Source organism: Gasterosteus aculeatus, chromosome 20, assembly GCF_964276395.1.
Source record: "Gasterosteus aculeatus chromosome 20, fGasAcu3.hap1.1, whole genome shotgun sequence".
Taxonomy (NCBI): domain Eukaryota; kingdom Metazoa; phylum Chordata; class Actinopteri; order Perciformes; family Gasterosteidae; genus Gasterosteus; species Gasterosteus aculeatus.
In genome coordinates this window covers 6,394,306-6,410,909 of record NC_135707.1, presented here as the reverse complement: position 1 = coordinate 6,410,909, position 16,604 = coordinate 6,394,306, and the positions used below count along the sequence as shown (strand labels likewise).

General features: G+C 48.2%; 1 protein-coding gene across 1 annotated transcript; it reads left to right on the top strand.

The window, feature by feature from the left end:
* Window positions 1–778: 778 nt before the first annotated feature.
* On the top strand, window positions 779–16,244 carry ago1 (argonaute RISC component 1). Its single transcript, XM_078094743.1, has 19 exons — window positions 779–1,415; window positions 4,449–4,635; window positions 5,846–5,966; window positions 6,660–6,841; window positions 6,991–7,127; window positions 7,365–7,499; window positions 7,677–7,764; window positions 8,410–8,557; window positions 8,692–8,811; window positions 8,918–9,040; window positions 9,143–9,276; window positions 9,427–9,611; window positions 9,740–9,899; window positions 10,025–10,115; window positions 11,445–11,639; window positions 11,777–11,911; window positions 12,787–12,888; window positions 12,989–13,188; window positions 13,617–16,244. Exons 1-19 carry the CDS (start codon window positions 1,391–1,393, stop codon window positions 13,723–13,725), a joined length of 2,577 nt encoding a protein of 858 aa, XP_077950869.1. The 5' UTR covers window positions 779–1,390; the 3' UTR covers window positions 13,726–16,244.
* Window positions 16,245–16,604: the final 360 nt, after the last annotated feature.

Here is a 16,604-nt window from a genome sequence, read left to right as displayed (position 1 = left end):
CATGATATTTCTGACCACAATTTTTTTAATTACATGTTTTGAGATTTTTTCCAATATATTTTTACTTGTTTTCTCCATCACCATTTCTACCTAATATATTTCTACTTTTTTTTATTCCTTTTCCATGACGTTTTTTGACCAAACATGTTTTGACTTTGTTTTCACGACATATTTTCACTTAATATATTTAGACTTTTCTTTCGCTGACAGTTTTCCACTTCATATATTTTTCCACGTGGGGGTGCTAATGAACCAATAGGGAATTGAAACTATACCGGTCCAGTAGAAGAGAACATAAATTGAGTCGAAACCAACTATTGGACTGCAGAGAATGCTGCTGAGCCGATAAGAAAAATTGGCAGATATATGTGATTTAAAGTTAGCCAACAAGGGAGATGTTGAAGGGTTTTCATTTGGAAAACCTACTTCCTTAACCCTCTAAAAACATCCCAAAATAGAAGCAGGTTGGCTCATGAATGACATTTTAAAGGCTTATATTCTGATATTCTCTGAGTTGGTCTGCTATCCACGATAAATGTGGAGAAATGAGAAAAAACGTTTCGCCTCTCTATTTGTACAGGTAACCAAACGCAAAAATAAAAAATACATCATAGCCTCAAAAGCAGATTTTGCCCGTGATATTTTAAATAAGCGGTTGATAAAGACTTTTATCTAAATACTATATTAAACGTTAAAGACGCTGTGGGCTTGTCTCTTATATCCGCAGTGTAGTTCCACCTTCCGCCTCTGGGGTGTGACAGCAAGTTCATCAACAGTTCCTTTGCACTTTCTAATGGCAAAGAAGAAGTTTCACTCCTTTTTTTGGGGAGGGAGCTCGAGGGGCTGCCCCTTTTTTTCCTCTTTTTAAAAAGACATGTTTTGTTCCGTTGGAGAATCCCGACTGAACGGCCGAGCAGGAGCACGACGGTCCCGCTAAAGAACCACAACGCCGCGGAACCGCTCGGCCGAATCACGGCTCAGGGAGGCGACTGCACCGCCCCCCCTCCCCCCGCTCTCTCTCGCTCCCAGCCCCCCCAGCGGAGGTCCGAAAGAAGAAGAGCATCTGCCGCCTGCAGGGTCCACCGGGGCGGACCAGCCACCGGCAGCTATCGCCGTTAACCCCGACTCCTCTGCGGGTCCGAGGGTCGTGGTGGTGGTGGTGTGAGGGGAGGGAGAGAGGGGGGCTGTTCTCTGTTAGAGGGGTCGGGGTGGTGGGGGGGGGGGGGTTACACCGCGGAAGGAGAAGACTAGCTACACGCGAAGAGGAGGAGGAGGTGGGGTGGATGGGGGGGGTTGGAGGTCTGAGACGCTTCCAGCCTGAAGGGGCCGGCGGTTTTTGGCCGTAGTACCCGGACAAGCTAGCTTGTACCCGCGCCGCTAAGTGAATGGGATGGAGCCGGGACCGTCTGGCGCCGGTACGTTCATTCTTCTTAATTTTGTTGTTACCTTTGTTTTTCCTCTTGTTCTTCTTCTTCTGCTAAATGTGATGACCGCATACCTGCAATATAAATACACACACTGCAATCGCGGCACTTGGGGTCTTGGGGGGTGTCGGGGTGTGGGGGCGGGGGGGGGGGGGGGGGGGGTCTGTAGCATCGCCACGGTTACCGGTAAGACACAGCAGGGGGCGGGGGTGGAGAGGATGGGAGAGGGCGGGGGGGGGGGGGGGGGGGGGGGGGTCGGTTGTGGTCCGCTTGCACACCACTTTTGAAGAGATGCTTTTTTTTATTTATCCGGATTTTTGAGGCAGTAGACGAGCCTCAATATACTGAGGGGGCCACAGGCAGGTCGTGGGAATCTGGGGGAGAAGGGTTGAGGTGAAGCCCGTCGTTAAGCACCATCACCACCATCCTCATCACCATCACCACCATCACCATCACCACCACCATCCTCATCACCACCATCACCATCACCACCACCATCCTCATCACCATCACCACCATCATCACCACCACCATCCTCATCACCATTACATCACCACCACCATCCTAATCACCATCACCACCACCATCCTCATCACCATCACCACCATCATCCCCATCACCACCACAGCAGCCGCCCCCCCCGCCGAGCAGACCGGCCTCCCTTTTCTCTCTGACGGGTCGTGGATCCTCACGCGGTTCTGTGTTTCCTGATTACAACATCTGTATATACGACGACACGCACACAACAGGGGACACCGACCTCACATCTGCAGAGACGCATGAATTATTCATATGTGTTGAACCGAAAATAATCTTCAACTGTGGAATCCGTGGTGTCAGAGAGTTTGCAGAAGCTCCTCTGAGGAGCATGTGCGGTGCTGTTGCACGGGAGGCTTCAGAGGTTCAGCACGTGCTCGCCAGGTTAAAGCACAAAACGGGTAGAGTTTGCCTTTGTCGCCTGGGTCTAAAGTCCAGATAGTGCAGGGAAAAGTTGACCCATACGTTTGTAATCCAGGCATAACTCTGGTTCTTTTTGGAAGGCGGGGCTTATCAATTAAACGCTGTCTCCTTTTGTTTTGATTTTTGGACGGCATCTTCTATTTGTACAAGAAACCCCAAGAACAAAATTACTTTGTCACTCCAGACACTGGACGTGGAATTCAATTGAATGGGCTTGTTTTTATTTCTTAGGATGGGGGGGGGGTCCCCGGGGCCCCTCATCTCAAAGTCTGCTTTTGTGTTTTCGAAGTGTGATTATTCAATGTGCTACTTTCCCAGATAGAGCTGATTTCCGTATTTAGCTTCGTGGTCAACAGCCAATCGTTCAGAGAGCCAAACTGTTTTCCCAAAACAAGCATAATCGGCTTTTCCTTCTCATTCAGGCACTTTGTTGTGATCCCCCGATGAGGGACGGGGTCGCCGCTCTTATTTTGAGATATTTACCTAGTTTCTTTTACTATTTTTCAGTTGTTTCTGTTTCTTTTATCACGAGCTGTACTTGAGAACTGCTTTTATCGAGTCAAAATGCTTTTTTAAAAGCTACGAACTGAGCCCAGAATGTAAAAATGTCACTGTCTGGTTCGCTGTAAAGGTCGTGAAGAGAACCAAAATAAAGTCTGAAATTTGTCCATGATTCCCTTGATAGCGGTGCAACATGATCCTACTGCTTATTACGTCATCGTGGGCAGAAAGTTGTGTTGTGTCTTTGTGTTGTGATGCAGCACCAAAAATCTGCCGCCCGAATAAAAAAAGAAAGGAAAAAAAACAAAAAACCTCAGCTATTGTCTTGGGATGTGTGAAAGCGCCGCTTCCCACCATCTGCCTTCACTGGCACGAGGGCGAAGTGTGTGTGTGTGAGTGTGTGTGTGTGTGTGTCATTGTGTGAGTGCGCGGACATCACAACTCGCTACCCGGCACGCGCACGCGCAGGGAGACGTGAGGTCAGCGCGCGTCACGGACCTTTACACCGCTTGTTCCAGTCGCAGACGCGCAATGAGCTCCTTTCTGAGGTTTCACGGCCGATGGCGCTCGTCTCGTCACTTTGGCCCAGTGAGCAGGCGAGTGTTTGGTACGCGCGAGCCGAGGATTTCCACACAGCAGCTACTTTGTGGTGCCCCAAAAGGCCACACGGTCTCCTCAATATGACCACAGCAGCACCCCGTCATCTGCTCCGACACACACACACGCACACACAGGTCCCCTGATATCCATGACAATGCAGTGTTGCCGTGGTGTCTCCATGGTGAGGCTGGGAATGTAGAGGGGGCCCCCTGTGTGTGAGTGTGTGTGTGTGTGTGAGGGTTCACCGTGGCATGGGCACTCCCTTCTTTTTTGTATACCCGTGTGTGTGTGTCTGTGACAGTGGAGAAGGGCAGCTGGGGTCTTTGTTGTAGGCGGGCGGGGCTGCTCTCTGGGGGCCCGGAGGTTAAGGCCCTGGGCCCCTCACAGGCAGGAGTCACAGCTATATAGCCTCACATCGAGCACCTAGTCCAGGAGGCCTCCTGGCTGGGGGGTTACTTATCTCCTCTTCTGCTAATGAAACACTGCTGGGTTTTTCAGTAATAGATTTGATGACCTAGAAGCACAAAAAACTCAAGCGCATGTGATAAATTTCCTTTAAAAGCACAATTTGCTCCAGAAATAACAATATTGTTTTCCTTCCCCCCCCTGCCATAATTTCTTTCCATCCTTTCCCTTCCTCTCGCCCTTATCCGTCCTCATTTGACCCCCTCCTTCGATAAACCATCACCCTTATCTTGCTTTTCTTTTAAATGCACATGTGACCTTTCCCGTCTTCCCGTTCCTGCCCCTCACATCCCGTCCTCTTGGCCCCTGTGCCTGCTCTTCCTTCCCGACTCTTTCAACATTCCACATGCCCCCCCCACACCCCCCCCTACCCTCCCTGCTCCCCACCATGCCCATTTGCCCTTCCTCTCTTTTTGACTCCATTTCTCCATGTTGATTTTTTGCTCCGCTCCGTCACCTTCCCTTTTATCCATGACGCCCTACTTCCTGCCTGTGCAGTGCCCATGGGGGCCTTTCCCCCACCCCTGCAGCAGGTGTTCCATGCCCCCCGCCGGCCAGGCATGGGCACCGTGGGCAAGCCCATCAAGCTGCTCGCCAACTACTTCGAGGTGGAGATCCCAAAGATCGACGTCTTTCACTACGAGGTCGACATCAAGCCCGACAAGTGCCCGCGCAGAGTCAACAGGTAACGGGACAGGCGAGGGTAGAGGGGGGGGGGGGGGGTCGCACGCTCTTTCTGGCCTCCGATGTCCCGCGTTAATCCGAAAGATCGGCACTGTATCAGAACGGGTTATTCCTCAACTTGAATCTGAACCCTGTGACCCGCTTTGAACTCTTTCAGGCAATGACGTGTGGAAAAGCCGTGTAGAATCGGGCCAACATAGAAACACTATGCGCAGGTTGCACAGGACGGCTTCTCCGGCCTGCGGCGTCCGGATCAGCTGACCGGACAGACGGGGGCGTCTTAACTTCGCTGACAGACCCCCCTCGGCCGGGGTGATTGCTTTAACCTGCATCACGCAGCGAAGCAAAGTGAACGTGGCGCTGATGTGAGGCGATCCGTGGGAATGTAACCCGATAGAGTTAGCCGAGTTAGATCAGCCTTTTGATGAGAGATCAGTTCACGGTTGGTTTATTGCAGAAAGAGCAACTCTAATAGCAGACTTTTTTCTCAGCTGGAGCAGACGCAGGTCTTGCGGGGCTTTGTCATTAAAGTAACCGTATTATTTATTTTTGCATATTTTTTGTAAGTAATGATTTGCCCACAACCCGACGCTTCGTGGTTATCTGTACTCATCCTGCCCCGACTTAATACCTCTGTTCTTATCTGCCATCCGTGTGGTATTAAAAGCCGAGAGATGAGAGCACTCTGTTGGGAGTCTCTGCTCTTTGCCGTCATCGCCATTTAGTGAGGATGTGAACAGAAATGGGAACAAATCAACGGCTCAATTACACTCGTTGGTCCAGAACAGCCGCAGAGAGTGAAAGACGCTGATACACCTGCTGCAGCGTCCACAGAGCCTCTCTATTGGTCGTACTGAGAACAAAGGTTGTGAGAAGGCTCGCTGAGGTCAGGCCCTTTTGAACTTTTCTTTTCAGAACTCCTGGTCGTCCCAGGGGGGCGGGGGGGCACCGGGCATTGAGCAGTGGGCCCCCCGCTCACGCCCTCATTCTTTGTGTCCTCGCCCCCCTCCCCTTCTCCCTGTGAACATGAGATATTGCTCCCAACAGCTGCATGCCGCTTGATCAATATTCCACCATTTTCACAACTGCCCCCCCCCCCCCCCCACCTGATCGGCGATGGGTTTAAGTGCCGTTTGTTGCTGTGCTTTAATCCCACACTGTGTGTGTGTGTGTGTGTGTGTGTGTGTGTGTGTGTGTGTTGCGTCCTACAGGGAGGTGGTGGAGTACATGGTGCAGCACTTCAAGCCTCAGCTCTTCGGCGACAGGAAGCCGGTGTACGACGGCAAGAAGAACATCTACACGGTGCTAGCGCTGCCGATTGGCAGTGAGAAGGTAGATGTTTGAAGTTGTTTAGCTTTACAAAGTGCCACTACATCACCACCAGCTGACCCGTCCTCTGGGATCAGAGCAGTTGATGGTAAGCCAGGGGTAAAAAATACAAACAAAAAAAGACCTTGTCTGTTATAGATGTTTTATGGCCACAGCCAATAAGCTTAGCTCAGCATAAATATTGGCAACGGAGATGAAAAAGCAACCATGGCTCTATCCAAAGGGGTCTCCGCTGGTTGCCTGGCAACCTCACAAAGATGGAAAGACAGCGGGTAATCACTGCTCCCAGCCAAAGAATAATCTACAAAATACTTTTTACAGATAACAAACAAGATACAATTTGTCAATAAATGAGAAAATTATAACAAAAACGGCAGAAACGAGTCAAACAGACAAATGGAAGGGAGGAATCTATAAAGTCAGAAGTGTAATGAGTTGACGGGTGTATGTGACGACTCAGCGGTTTTGGTGGAGAGAGGAGACAAAGGGAACGAAAAAGACTTCTGCTGCTCAGGCGTCACAGCAGAAACGCAGTCTGCAGTCTTCATGCTAAGCTAAGCAGCTAGCTGTGGCTTCATATTCACTGTACTCGTGTTGATAATGGCCTTTTCCTGCTAATCGTTCATGTTGCTCGCCTACGGCCTTGTTCTTTACCTCCCCCTCTGTTCCTGTCTTTCCTGTCCTCTATTTCTCCAGGTGGATTTTGAGGTCACCATCCCAGGTGAGGGCAAAGACCGAATCTTCAAGGTGTCCATCCGTTGGCTGGCCAAGGTGTCATGGCGCCTGCTGCAGGAGACTCTGGTCAGCGGTCGGCTGCAGGTCCCCCTCGAATCGGTCCAGGCCCTGGACGTGGCCATGCGCCACCTGGCCTCTATGAGGTGCCCCATGGTTACACCAGCACTTTTTGGGGGGCAACCGGTCCTTCTTACTCATAGTTCATCTCTGGATATGAAGTCACTCTGAGCTCACGCAAGTATTCCTTTTCCACATTCGTCACCCCCCCCCCCTCACACATCCTCCCACTTAGGTACACTCCAGTGGGCCGTTCATTTTTCTCCCCACCTGAAGGATACTACCACCCACTGGGTGGGGGGAGGGAAGTGTGGTTCGGCTTCCATCAGTCCGTGCGCCCGGCCATGTGGAAGATGATGCTTAACATTGACGGTGAGTCACCGGGTGGATTGCATGACTAAGCAGAAAACAGAGATTGTGAAAAGCAAAAATGGGATTTTGAATCACCGCCACACATCCGTAATATTGGTTCAGTTCAGATAAACTCCTTCAATAGGGATGTGAATGCGGATAAAAGTTGCATCCATCCCCCTTTTTTCTTTTTTTTCTTTGGTAAGTTGCCCTCCTTTGACCTTTGTGGACTAATGTTTGCTCTCTGTCTCCCTCTAGTGTCGGCCACGGCCTTCTACAAGGCCCAGCCTGTAATCGAGTTCATGTGCGAAGTCCTGGACATCCGCAATATCGACGAGCAGCCCAAGACCCTCACGGACTCGCAGAGGGTCCGCTTCACTAAGGAGATTAAAGGTGCCGCCGCAACGCAAATGCGTCTTCACGCCTCTTGTCTTAACATTTTCAAACCTTTCCTAGACTTCATAAGTTATATGCATTTTACCCTTAAGCTTGTTTAATTACCTGGCCCTTATTAATCATGTCTGTCTTTTTTTTTGCCTGATTTACACCCCTCCTTGTCGACATCACCAGGCCTGAAGGTGGAGGTGACTCACTGTGGTCAGATGAAGAGAAAGTATCGCGTATGCAACGTCACCCGACGACCCGCCAGCCACCAAACGTGAGTCTGCAGGCTCACGCCAGGACATCTGCAGCCTCTGGGGAGCCATGAGGATAAGGCAGATTAGAACCGGCACGGATCCGGTGTCCTCTGTAGTCTCAGCTGAAGGAGGAATGTAGAAGAGAATATTGAGCACTGGCTTATTTCTTTTTTTGCATAAGTGGTGTCTCCATTGTTCTCACTGACCCTCACAACCGCCTCTCCTTCTGTCTCTCTGTGTCGGACTCATTCTTTGGCTCTTACGTTGCACCTTCAACTGTCCTAGAGGAACTATATTACTCTTTAGTCTTGAATTCCTAAAGGAGGATTCTCAATCCCCTGGGAGGTCTTTGGAGAGGTTGTTCATAAACAAAGGATTTATCAGTATTTCATTCCAAATTATTCTTTTTATTTCTGAAATGATGTTCAACACACAAATTTAGTTGAAAAAAAAAAAAAAAAGTAAGAAAGGATTTTTTGCTGCAAACTTAGTGAGCAACTTGTATTTGTTCCTTTGGAGTCTTGAGTGGTGACTGTCATTCCTTTTAACATTTTAACATCAAACTGGATGAGTCAGCTGGCGATCATTGGTTTCCACCCAAAGTCTTCTGTGTCTCCTTACAGCAAATGCAACTTCCTCATCATTTCTCGTCTCTTGTCGACCAGGTTCCCCCTCCAGCTGGAAAGTGGGCAGACAGTAGAATGTACAGTGGCCCAGTACTTCAAGCAGAAGTATAACCTGCAGCTGAAATACCCCCACCTGCCCTGTCTTCAGGTGGGGCAGGAGCAGAAGCACACATACCTGCCCCTGGAGGTGAGAAAGGAATTTAGCTCTGATGCACCTAATCAGTTCTAATGTAGCAACACAACTGGTATACCCACTTAAAAACATCCGGGATCAATGCGATGCACGTGAGTAACCAATGACTCTGGATTCATTCGATCCAGGTGTGCAACATCGTAGCGGGTCAGCGGTGCATCAAGAAGCTAACGGATAACCAGACCTCCACCATGATCAAAGCCACCGCTCGCTCTGCACCCGACAGACAGGAGGAGATCAGCCGGCTGGTGGGTTGAAAGGCACATGTTGGACGGAGGCCACGCAGCGGGTGCAACAACATGAGGATGCTTGACGGGCCGATGCTTTTTCTTTTTTTCTTCTCGCTTTCCACAGATGAAGAACGCCAACTTCAACCTGGACCCGTACATCCAGGAGTTTGGGATCAAGGTGAAAGATGACATGGCTGAGGTGACGGGCAGGGTGCTTCCAGCCCCGATCCTGCAGTACGGAGGACGGGTACCGTTCATTTATTATCCAAAATGAAGTCTTTTACTGAGGTATGATGGGAGTGTGTGGAAGCAGGAACTTTAAAAACTCCTCCGGTCGTCTCTTCCACAGAACCGCGCCATAGCAACCCCCAACCAGGGTGTGTGGGACATGAGGGGAAAGCAGTTTTATAACGGCATCGAGATCAAAGTGTGGGCAATTGCCTGCTTTGCCCCCCAGAAGCAGTGCAGAGAGGAGGTGCTGAAGTGAGTACTAATGAGTGGTAACAGTAAGGAAAGAACATTCATTTAGTGATGATTTCGCCTACATTTGGTATCTCCAACACAATGATTAATTTCTTTATGATATGATTGATATTCATATCTCCTTTTGAATTCAATCTTCGCCACTTGCAGGAACTTCACAGACCAGCTGCGTAAGATCTCCAAGGACGCCGGGATGCCGATTCAAGGCCAGCCGTGCTTCTGTAAGTACGCGCAGGGAGCGGACAGCGTGGAGCCCATGTTCCGACACCTGAAGAACACCTACTCGGGGCTGCAGCTCATCATCGTCATCCTGCCGGGGAAGACCCCCGTCTATGGTGGGTCGCTGTATTTGTTTTCTCCTTCTTGAATACACACACACACACACACACACACTCTGCTAAATCATTCCAGAGGCACCGAGACGGCGTGTTGACACATTTTCAAAACTGTCCCGTTTTTTTAGCGGAGGTGAAGCGCGTGGGAGACACCCTGCTGGGCATGGCCACGCAGTGCGTCCAGGTGAAGAACGTGGTGAAGACGTCCCCTCAGACCCTCTCCAACCTCTGCCTCAAGATCAACGTGAAGCTGGGGGGCATCAACAACATCCTGGTGCCGCACCAGCGGTGAGCTTTTTGTTTAGGGAGGAGGACCACACATGTTGTCACAGTATACGATATCGGCCACATTACCACCCAAGATGCATTTATGAGCAAGTGTAATTTGCTTCTCCTCCGTTTGGCGTGTTAAGGTCGGCAGTGTTTCAGCAGCCGGTTATCTTCCTGGGAGCGGACGTCACTCACCCCCCTGCTGGAGATGGCAAGAAGCCCTCCATCACTGCTGTAAGTCTCACACACAACACCTTCAGTGAACAACACCAGTTCTCTGTGTCCGCGCCAACATTCATACGACCAAAATACATCGGGGGGGAAAAGTTGCTAAAAACGTTGCCTTCAGGGATTTATTCCAAGCCAAAGCGTGATTTTGTCATTTGTAAGTGTTTAGTTATATAAAGAGAAGCTAGAAGGGGCACTGTCTTGTTTAAAGGCAAAGGAAAAAAATCATAGATAATAATGCAAATCGGCTCAAGATGTCACAAACAAAGCATACACATGCTCGGGGTTGCTAAGTGACAGTGTGGCGCACACCGATGCTGCTAAAACAAGAATGCTACAGCCAAATGTATGCGTATGTCGGAGACCGAATAAAATCAATGAAATCACTGCGGAGCAGGTGTGATTACACTCAGCGCCCGTCTCAGTGTTTGTTACGTTCATGTTATGGTGACACGAATGCACAGTAGAATTAAAGAAATGCTCTGATGTTTGTTGACCGTGTGATCGATGGATGTCTGAACAGATGAAGTCATCCCCTTACGCCTTTGTCATTTTGGACAGGTATTTGTAATTAATTTACGCATCTTTGTTTAAATCCCTAACTTTTAGCTTTATTAAGTCCCTCTCAGGCGGTTTGTTGCACTCAACAAGCAGTTAAACCGGAAAAACAGTCTTAAGTGCTTTGTGTTGTTTCCTATTTTAATGCATGATGTGAGCTTTGAAAGTCTTATTTCCTGAGAAACTGCGGTCAATCCGACTCCTTCTGGTGGCTCGGGTACAAAATGCTCAAAGCTGGACAAAAGAAAAGATGGAGAGTAGTTAAAGAGGGGTCAGGGAGGGATAAAAGGAAACATGGCTCATCTCTGACTCACATTCAGGAGGAAATGACGTCAGCCCCTGTCCGCCCTTGACCTCAGCTCGGCTGTGGTTGGCTGTGTTGTTGCCTAGCGATGACGCTGGAGTCCCACACAGAGGGGAAGGGAGAGGAGAGGGGGGTCTGTGGCGTACCTCCTCATTGTGGAGAAAACTGGGTTTAAAAACGATGAGTGTGGTGCAGTGGAAGAATTTCAGGGAAGGAAAAAAAAAAAAAAAAAAGCCTGCCACACTTTCCGGTTTCAGCCTCTAGGGGGTGCTAACGTGCTAATGTACACATTGGGACAAATGAGTGGCAGCAGCGGATTAAGGTGTAGTGCTTTGTTTCTCTGCCATACATTTGAAGGATTGTTTTTGTGATGTCCAGTGTATCTTTATTCATGAGTGTCACCAGTGGGAATCAATTGACTGGACTCGGCGGTGCCCTGTTCAACCCGTCTCGTCCCGTCCCGTCTCTTCCAGGTGGTAGGCAGTATGGATGCTCATCCCAGCAGGTACTGTGCCACAGTGCGAGTCCAGAGGCCCCGGCAGGAGATCATTGAAGATTTGTCGTACATGGTGCGTGAACTGTTGATTCAGTTCTACAAGTCGACCCGGTTCAAGCCCACTAGGATCATTTTCTACAGGGACGGAGTTCCCGAGGGACAGTTGCCACAGGTAATATGAAAGCAACGATTATGCTCCGCTCCCAATCGTAAAAACAGCTTCTTACTCCAAACTCGATTTTAGTTATTGGCACATTTTAATTAAATTGATGATGGTTTGTGCTAATTGCCGATGTTTCTGGCGTGCAGATTCTCCACTACGAGCTGCTGGCCATCAGAGATGCGTGCATCAAGCTGGAGAAAGATTATCAACCGGGCATCACCTACATCGTGGTGCAGAAACGCCACCACACACGCCTCTTCTGTGCCGACAAGTCGGAGAGGGTGGGGTTTCTCTTTCACGCCGCTGTTCTCTTCTCATAGTTGCTTGTTTGGACCAGTGTTGGGCAAGTTACTGAAAATTAGTCTTTAGTTACAGTTACTAGTTACTTCTTTTAAAGGTAATTGAATTACTTCAATACCAGTACCAGTACCAGTTACTGTGTATCAAGAGTAATTAGTTACTCTGGAAAGTAACTTTTAAGTTACTTTTATATCTTCTTTTTAAATGTAATGAATATAAATAGTACTGAACAGTCAAACACAATAAACATATTTTTTAGACCTATTTATTGTAATCAACAGGGCAACAGCCTTCAAATCAAGCAATGGTACAAAAGTCCTTTTTAATACTTAACTTAATACAAAATAACAGTTTGAGCCATTTGCCTGAAGGCAACTGACTCGACAGTTGACAGGATGCATCTCATCTTCAACATAGCGAGCAATCAATCTATTCAGCTCTGTCCGGTTTATCGGTTGCACTGCAGTGCGTGTAAAGTGGAGCCCTGGTTGTTTGCGTGGAGCGGCGCCTGCAGCATCCGCGGGGCTGCGCTCCTGCGTCATGAGCACCGCGATGCTGTTTACGTGCACGTACGGCGACTATTCTGTGACACACAACGTTTGGTGGCCACAACTATTTTGTGCTGACAGGCAGCTATTTACTTACTATTTGCTGGCCCTCCGCTTCGCGTCACACAAGAGAGTAACGCGAGTAACAAACTCATTTCAATTTCAGTAATTGTAACTGCGTTAATTTATTTAAAAAAATACTTTGTTACATGCTCGTTACCGCTAAAAGTAGTGGAATCACAGCGAACGCGTTACTCCCAACACTGGTTTGGACGTGTTTTTAATAGCGATCATTTGTTTGGTTTCAGATTGGGAAGAGTGGGAATATTCCCGCGGGGACCACAGTGGACACCAGCATCACTCATCCCTTCGAGTTTGACTTTTACCTGTGCAGCCACGCGGGCATACAGGTAACATCCACAGAAGGAAAATCCCTCTAACCTTCAGAGCTATTCCGTTTATCGTTGTCTTCCATCTTAATTCTCGGCATTGCCTCCCCTCTGTCTGCAGGGCACCAGCCGGCCATCGCATTACTACGTCTTGTGGGACGACAATCGTTTCACAGCCGACGAGTTGCAGATCCTAACGTACCAGCTGTGCCACACCTACGTGCGCTGCACCCGCTCCGTCTCCATCCCCGCGCCGGCCTACTACGCCCGTCTGGTGGCCTTCCGTGCTCGCTACCACCTGGTGGACAAAGAACACGACAGGTGAGTGATTCACGAAACTTTTACGACCCCACAGCGACCGGAAAGTCTTAATGTTGTTGTGTAAAGTCTTTATTAATATTCTAAAACAAATGAACTGAGATTATGGACCACGTAGGAATCATAAAGTACACCAGTCCTAATAAACTTCCGCTGCTACATGAGGGATTGTGTACATTACACTTACTACACAGCTACTTACTAAAGGGAACCGAAGTTTGACACAAAATGTTTCAATTTAATTTCCTTCCGCTAAAGAAAATAAAATAGTGCTCTCTCTTTGTGCATGGATCAGAGCTGCGTCCATGGCAACCATAGCAGCGGTCTGCTGTGAAGAAATACCGTAGAATACCGTAATTAAACCAGAATGTTGAACTCCTGATGATCACACATGAAGTGACGCCCCTTCCCCCGCTGTCGTCTCCCCTCAGTGGAGAGGGCAGCCATGTGTCCGGTCAGAGCAACGGCCGGGACCCCCAGGCGCTGGCCAAGGCGGTTCAGATCCACCACGACACCCTGAGGACCATGTACTTCGCCTGAGCCACAGCGGCCACCTCGTGGACCCCCGGCCCGCCACCTCATCCCCGTCCCTTGTTCCAAGCGACTGCCCGGCAGTCGAACTCCACAGACCCGCCGGTCCTTCGCCCACATCCGCCCAACACGAGGCCCTTTCGCCTGTAACACACAGGCTCCACAGCCTCACGCACTCAAAACGGTTGTTATTATTATTATTATTGTGGTCATTTTGGTGTTTTTACTTCACCAGGACTGTAGCTCTTTTTGTGTTGACATTTTTAAAAACGTTAGTTTCATTATGTAATTGTAATTTACGCTACCTTCAGACTCCTGTGTGTGGAAGTATGCAATGGGAGGAAAACGGGCAAAAAAACAAAAAGAAAATCACAAAGAAACTTTTTTTAACTTCCACAACGATGCTGCCTCTTTACCCATCTGGATTCCAGTGTTCCAAGCCCCTTTAGCGTGGGGATTCTCCTGGTGGGGGGGGTACTGGGCATGCACACCTGCGTGTATCATTTTATCGTTGTTATGAACATCATTTGTGTTTTTGATATTTCTGAATAATGTTTTTTTTTTTTTAAACTACCTGAGGAGTCGAAGGTATGGTACATTAGCACTTAGCATTAGCACGTAGGTACCAGCGGTCCTGCACATACCAGTTTGTTAGAACATGTGGGGCTAGCCCTCTGGCCTTGATATTAGCAGAGACAGAAGGAGCAGGTGTAGCATATCGTAGAGGCGGGACAGAAGTCCTGCAGCACTCTAGATGCTGGTTGGCCAGTCCGCTAGAGATTTAGCCTTTAGAGGCCAGCTTACCATAGCAATAGAGGGACCATTTGTGTAGAGTTCATCAAATACACGTACACCCCGTGCACCTAAACCAGCCAAAAGTGATGCCAACCAATGTGAAAGGGGCACTTAAACAGGAAGGTAATCTTTCGTTTCTGTACCCGTTGCCTTTTTAGTGTTTGCGAGGCACTTTTTCAAAATGTACTTATCGACTTGTTTTACTTCAAAAAGACTTGTCTGTCCCGAGGCCGGACACCCACACCTGCACAGCTTTCCAAACAAATAGGTAACTATGACGATAGGTAAAGTCAACACTCTGTAGATTTGAATGCAGGCAAATACAGTCTGTCTGTGACCACTTAAGTGCTGCAAAGCTGAACTCTCATTCAGCCATTGACCCCTCGCTCCGGTCATTCCGCGCATTTCAACATTCCACCAGTGGAGAGGTCGCCACACCGTGCACTCCAAACTTTCACACCTGGCCCCGTTTTTTGCTTCCGGCTCTTCCCTCTGCGGGCATTTACAAGTCATCGCCTGAATTAGCAGAAGCACACACACACACACACACGCTGCTGCCCCCTCTGTCTCTTTCTTAGCATGCAGAGACCAGCCTCTTCCAACGCACTTATGTCCCTCCAAGCCAAACGTTGACTCCTCACTCCTTTCTCATCCTTGCCATCTATCCTCACTTTTGACATCACCCACCTGCAGCATCCCCTGCCCCGATCCCCTAGCGTGTGTTAGCCAATACCCGTTGGTGCTCTGTGTGCATGGGCGGCACAGGTAGGGGATTGCTACTTTGGACAGGCTGGGCCCCTGTTAGTACTATTTAATATGCCCTGCCTTTACATCTAGTCACTTTCTGGATTTATCAAAAAAAGAATTGCATGTAATTATTTTTTATGACTGGATATTCTGAGCCACCTTATTATGGTTTCTTTAGAGGTAGGAGCCTTGCGCTCACCGCTGCCTGTCAGACATTTTGCCTCAATTGTGTAATGGTTATGAAGACTGCTTCCTTAGTCATTATTATTATTATTATGATGAATATTGTAACTAGTGTCAGGGTGTATCTTGACAGGGCACTGTGGGGACGGTCTCAAAATTCCATCTCCGTTGCCCTTTAAGCGCCTCAAATCTCATCTGACGGATCAGAGCCCCTTTGAGCTGAGAGGGATCAAAGGATAAAAGATTGGATGAGTTTGATTTCTAAATCATGTCTATTAACTTGCATAATGAAAATGCCTTTGTACACCGTTTTACTGATCTGTTATTGTGTCCAAGGTGATTTGTATATATAAATATATAATATTAACCCGTTATGTATTTTGGCTCACCAGTTGCCAGACCTCTTTACAGTTGGGGGCCAGCGTTTTACCCCCCTCATTCTGTGCTTTAAAAAAAAAGAAAAGAAAAAAAAATGAATTTCACAGTATCACTGAAACAGATGCAGTTCTTCTCTCACTGAAGCCACAAAGCACCTTGCAAAGGGGGGAAGGCGAAATGGCCGTCCCCCTGGTAATGCATCCTGTGGGTACCGCGGAGGGGGCCCCCCTCCACGAAGCCTCAATGTCTGACTAAGCAATACCGAAGCCGCTGATCAAGAACAGTCCTTGTCATAGCACTTCCAACCGATTGGAATGAAAGGACATGGAAGCTTATTATTCTGGCTCTGTATGTGATAGTATGGGAACTCTTGTTGTTCTCTGTTGCGGTTTATTTTTTAAATAAAATAAAATTGTTTTTTATTACTCCTGTTATCATCTTTTTTAATATAGATATTTAACTTGATATTGAGACATGAGTCTATATAATGTAAATACAAGAAGAGCACACGTGTGTAAATCTGTGTTGGAGTAGTTAAGGCCTTTAGGATTACATTTTGTGAATCATTTAATCCATTGAATTGAATTTTGAATACAATTCCTCAACACCGTTTGAAAGGTGGGAACATTAATAATCACAAACATGTGACTTGCACTCAAGCATCTTTGGAGCACCAGCAATATGCCATAAACATTACTAAAAGGCACCTGCATCTTTTTAATTTCTTCCTTAGTGAAGGAAATCTCCAACTATCCAGTCAGATTAGAAAATAAAAAAGGAAACAC

Bases quoted from the DNA above. Each gene is read 5' to 3' on its own strand.
- ago1 (XM_078094743.1), top strand. From the start codon at position 1,391: ATGGAGCCGGGACCGTCTGGCGCCG. The intron at 7,128-7,364 runs GTGAGTCACCGG...GTCTCCCTCTAG, and splicing joins GATGATGCTTAACATTGACG to TGTCGGCCACGGCCTTCTAC. The intron at 9,277-9,426 runs GTGAGTACTAAT...CGCCACTTGCAG, and splicing joins TGCAGAGAGGAGGTGCTGAA to GAACTTCACAGACCAGCTGC.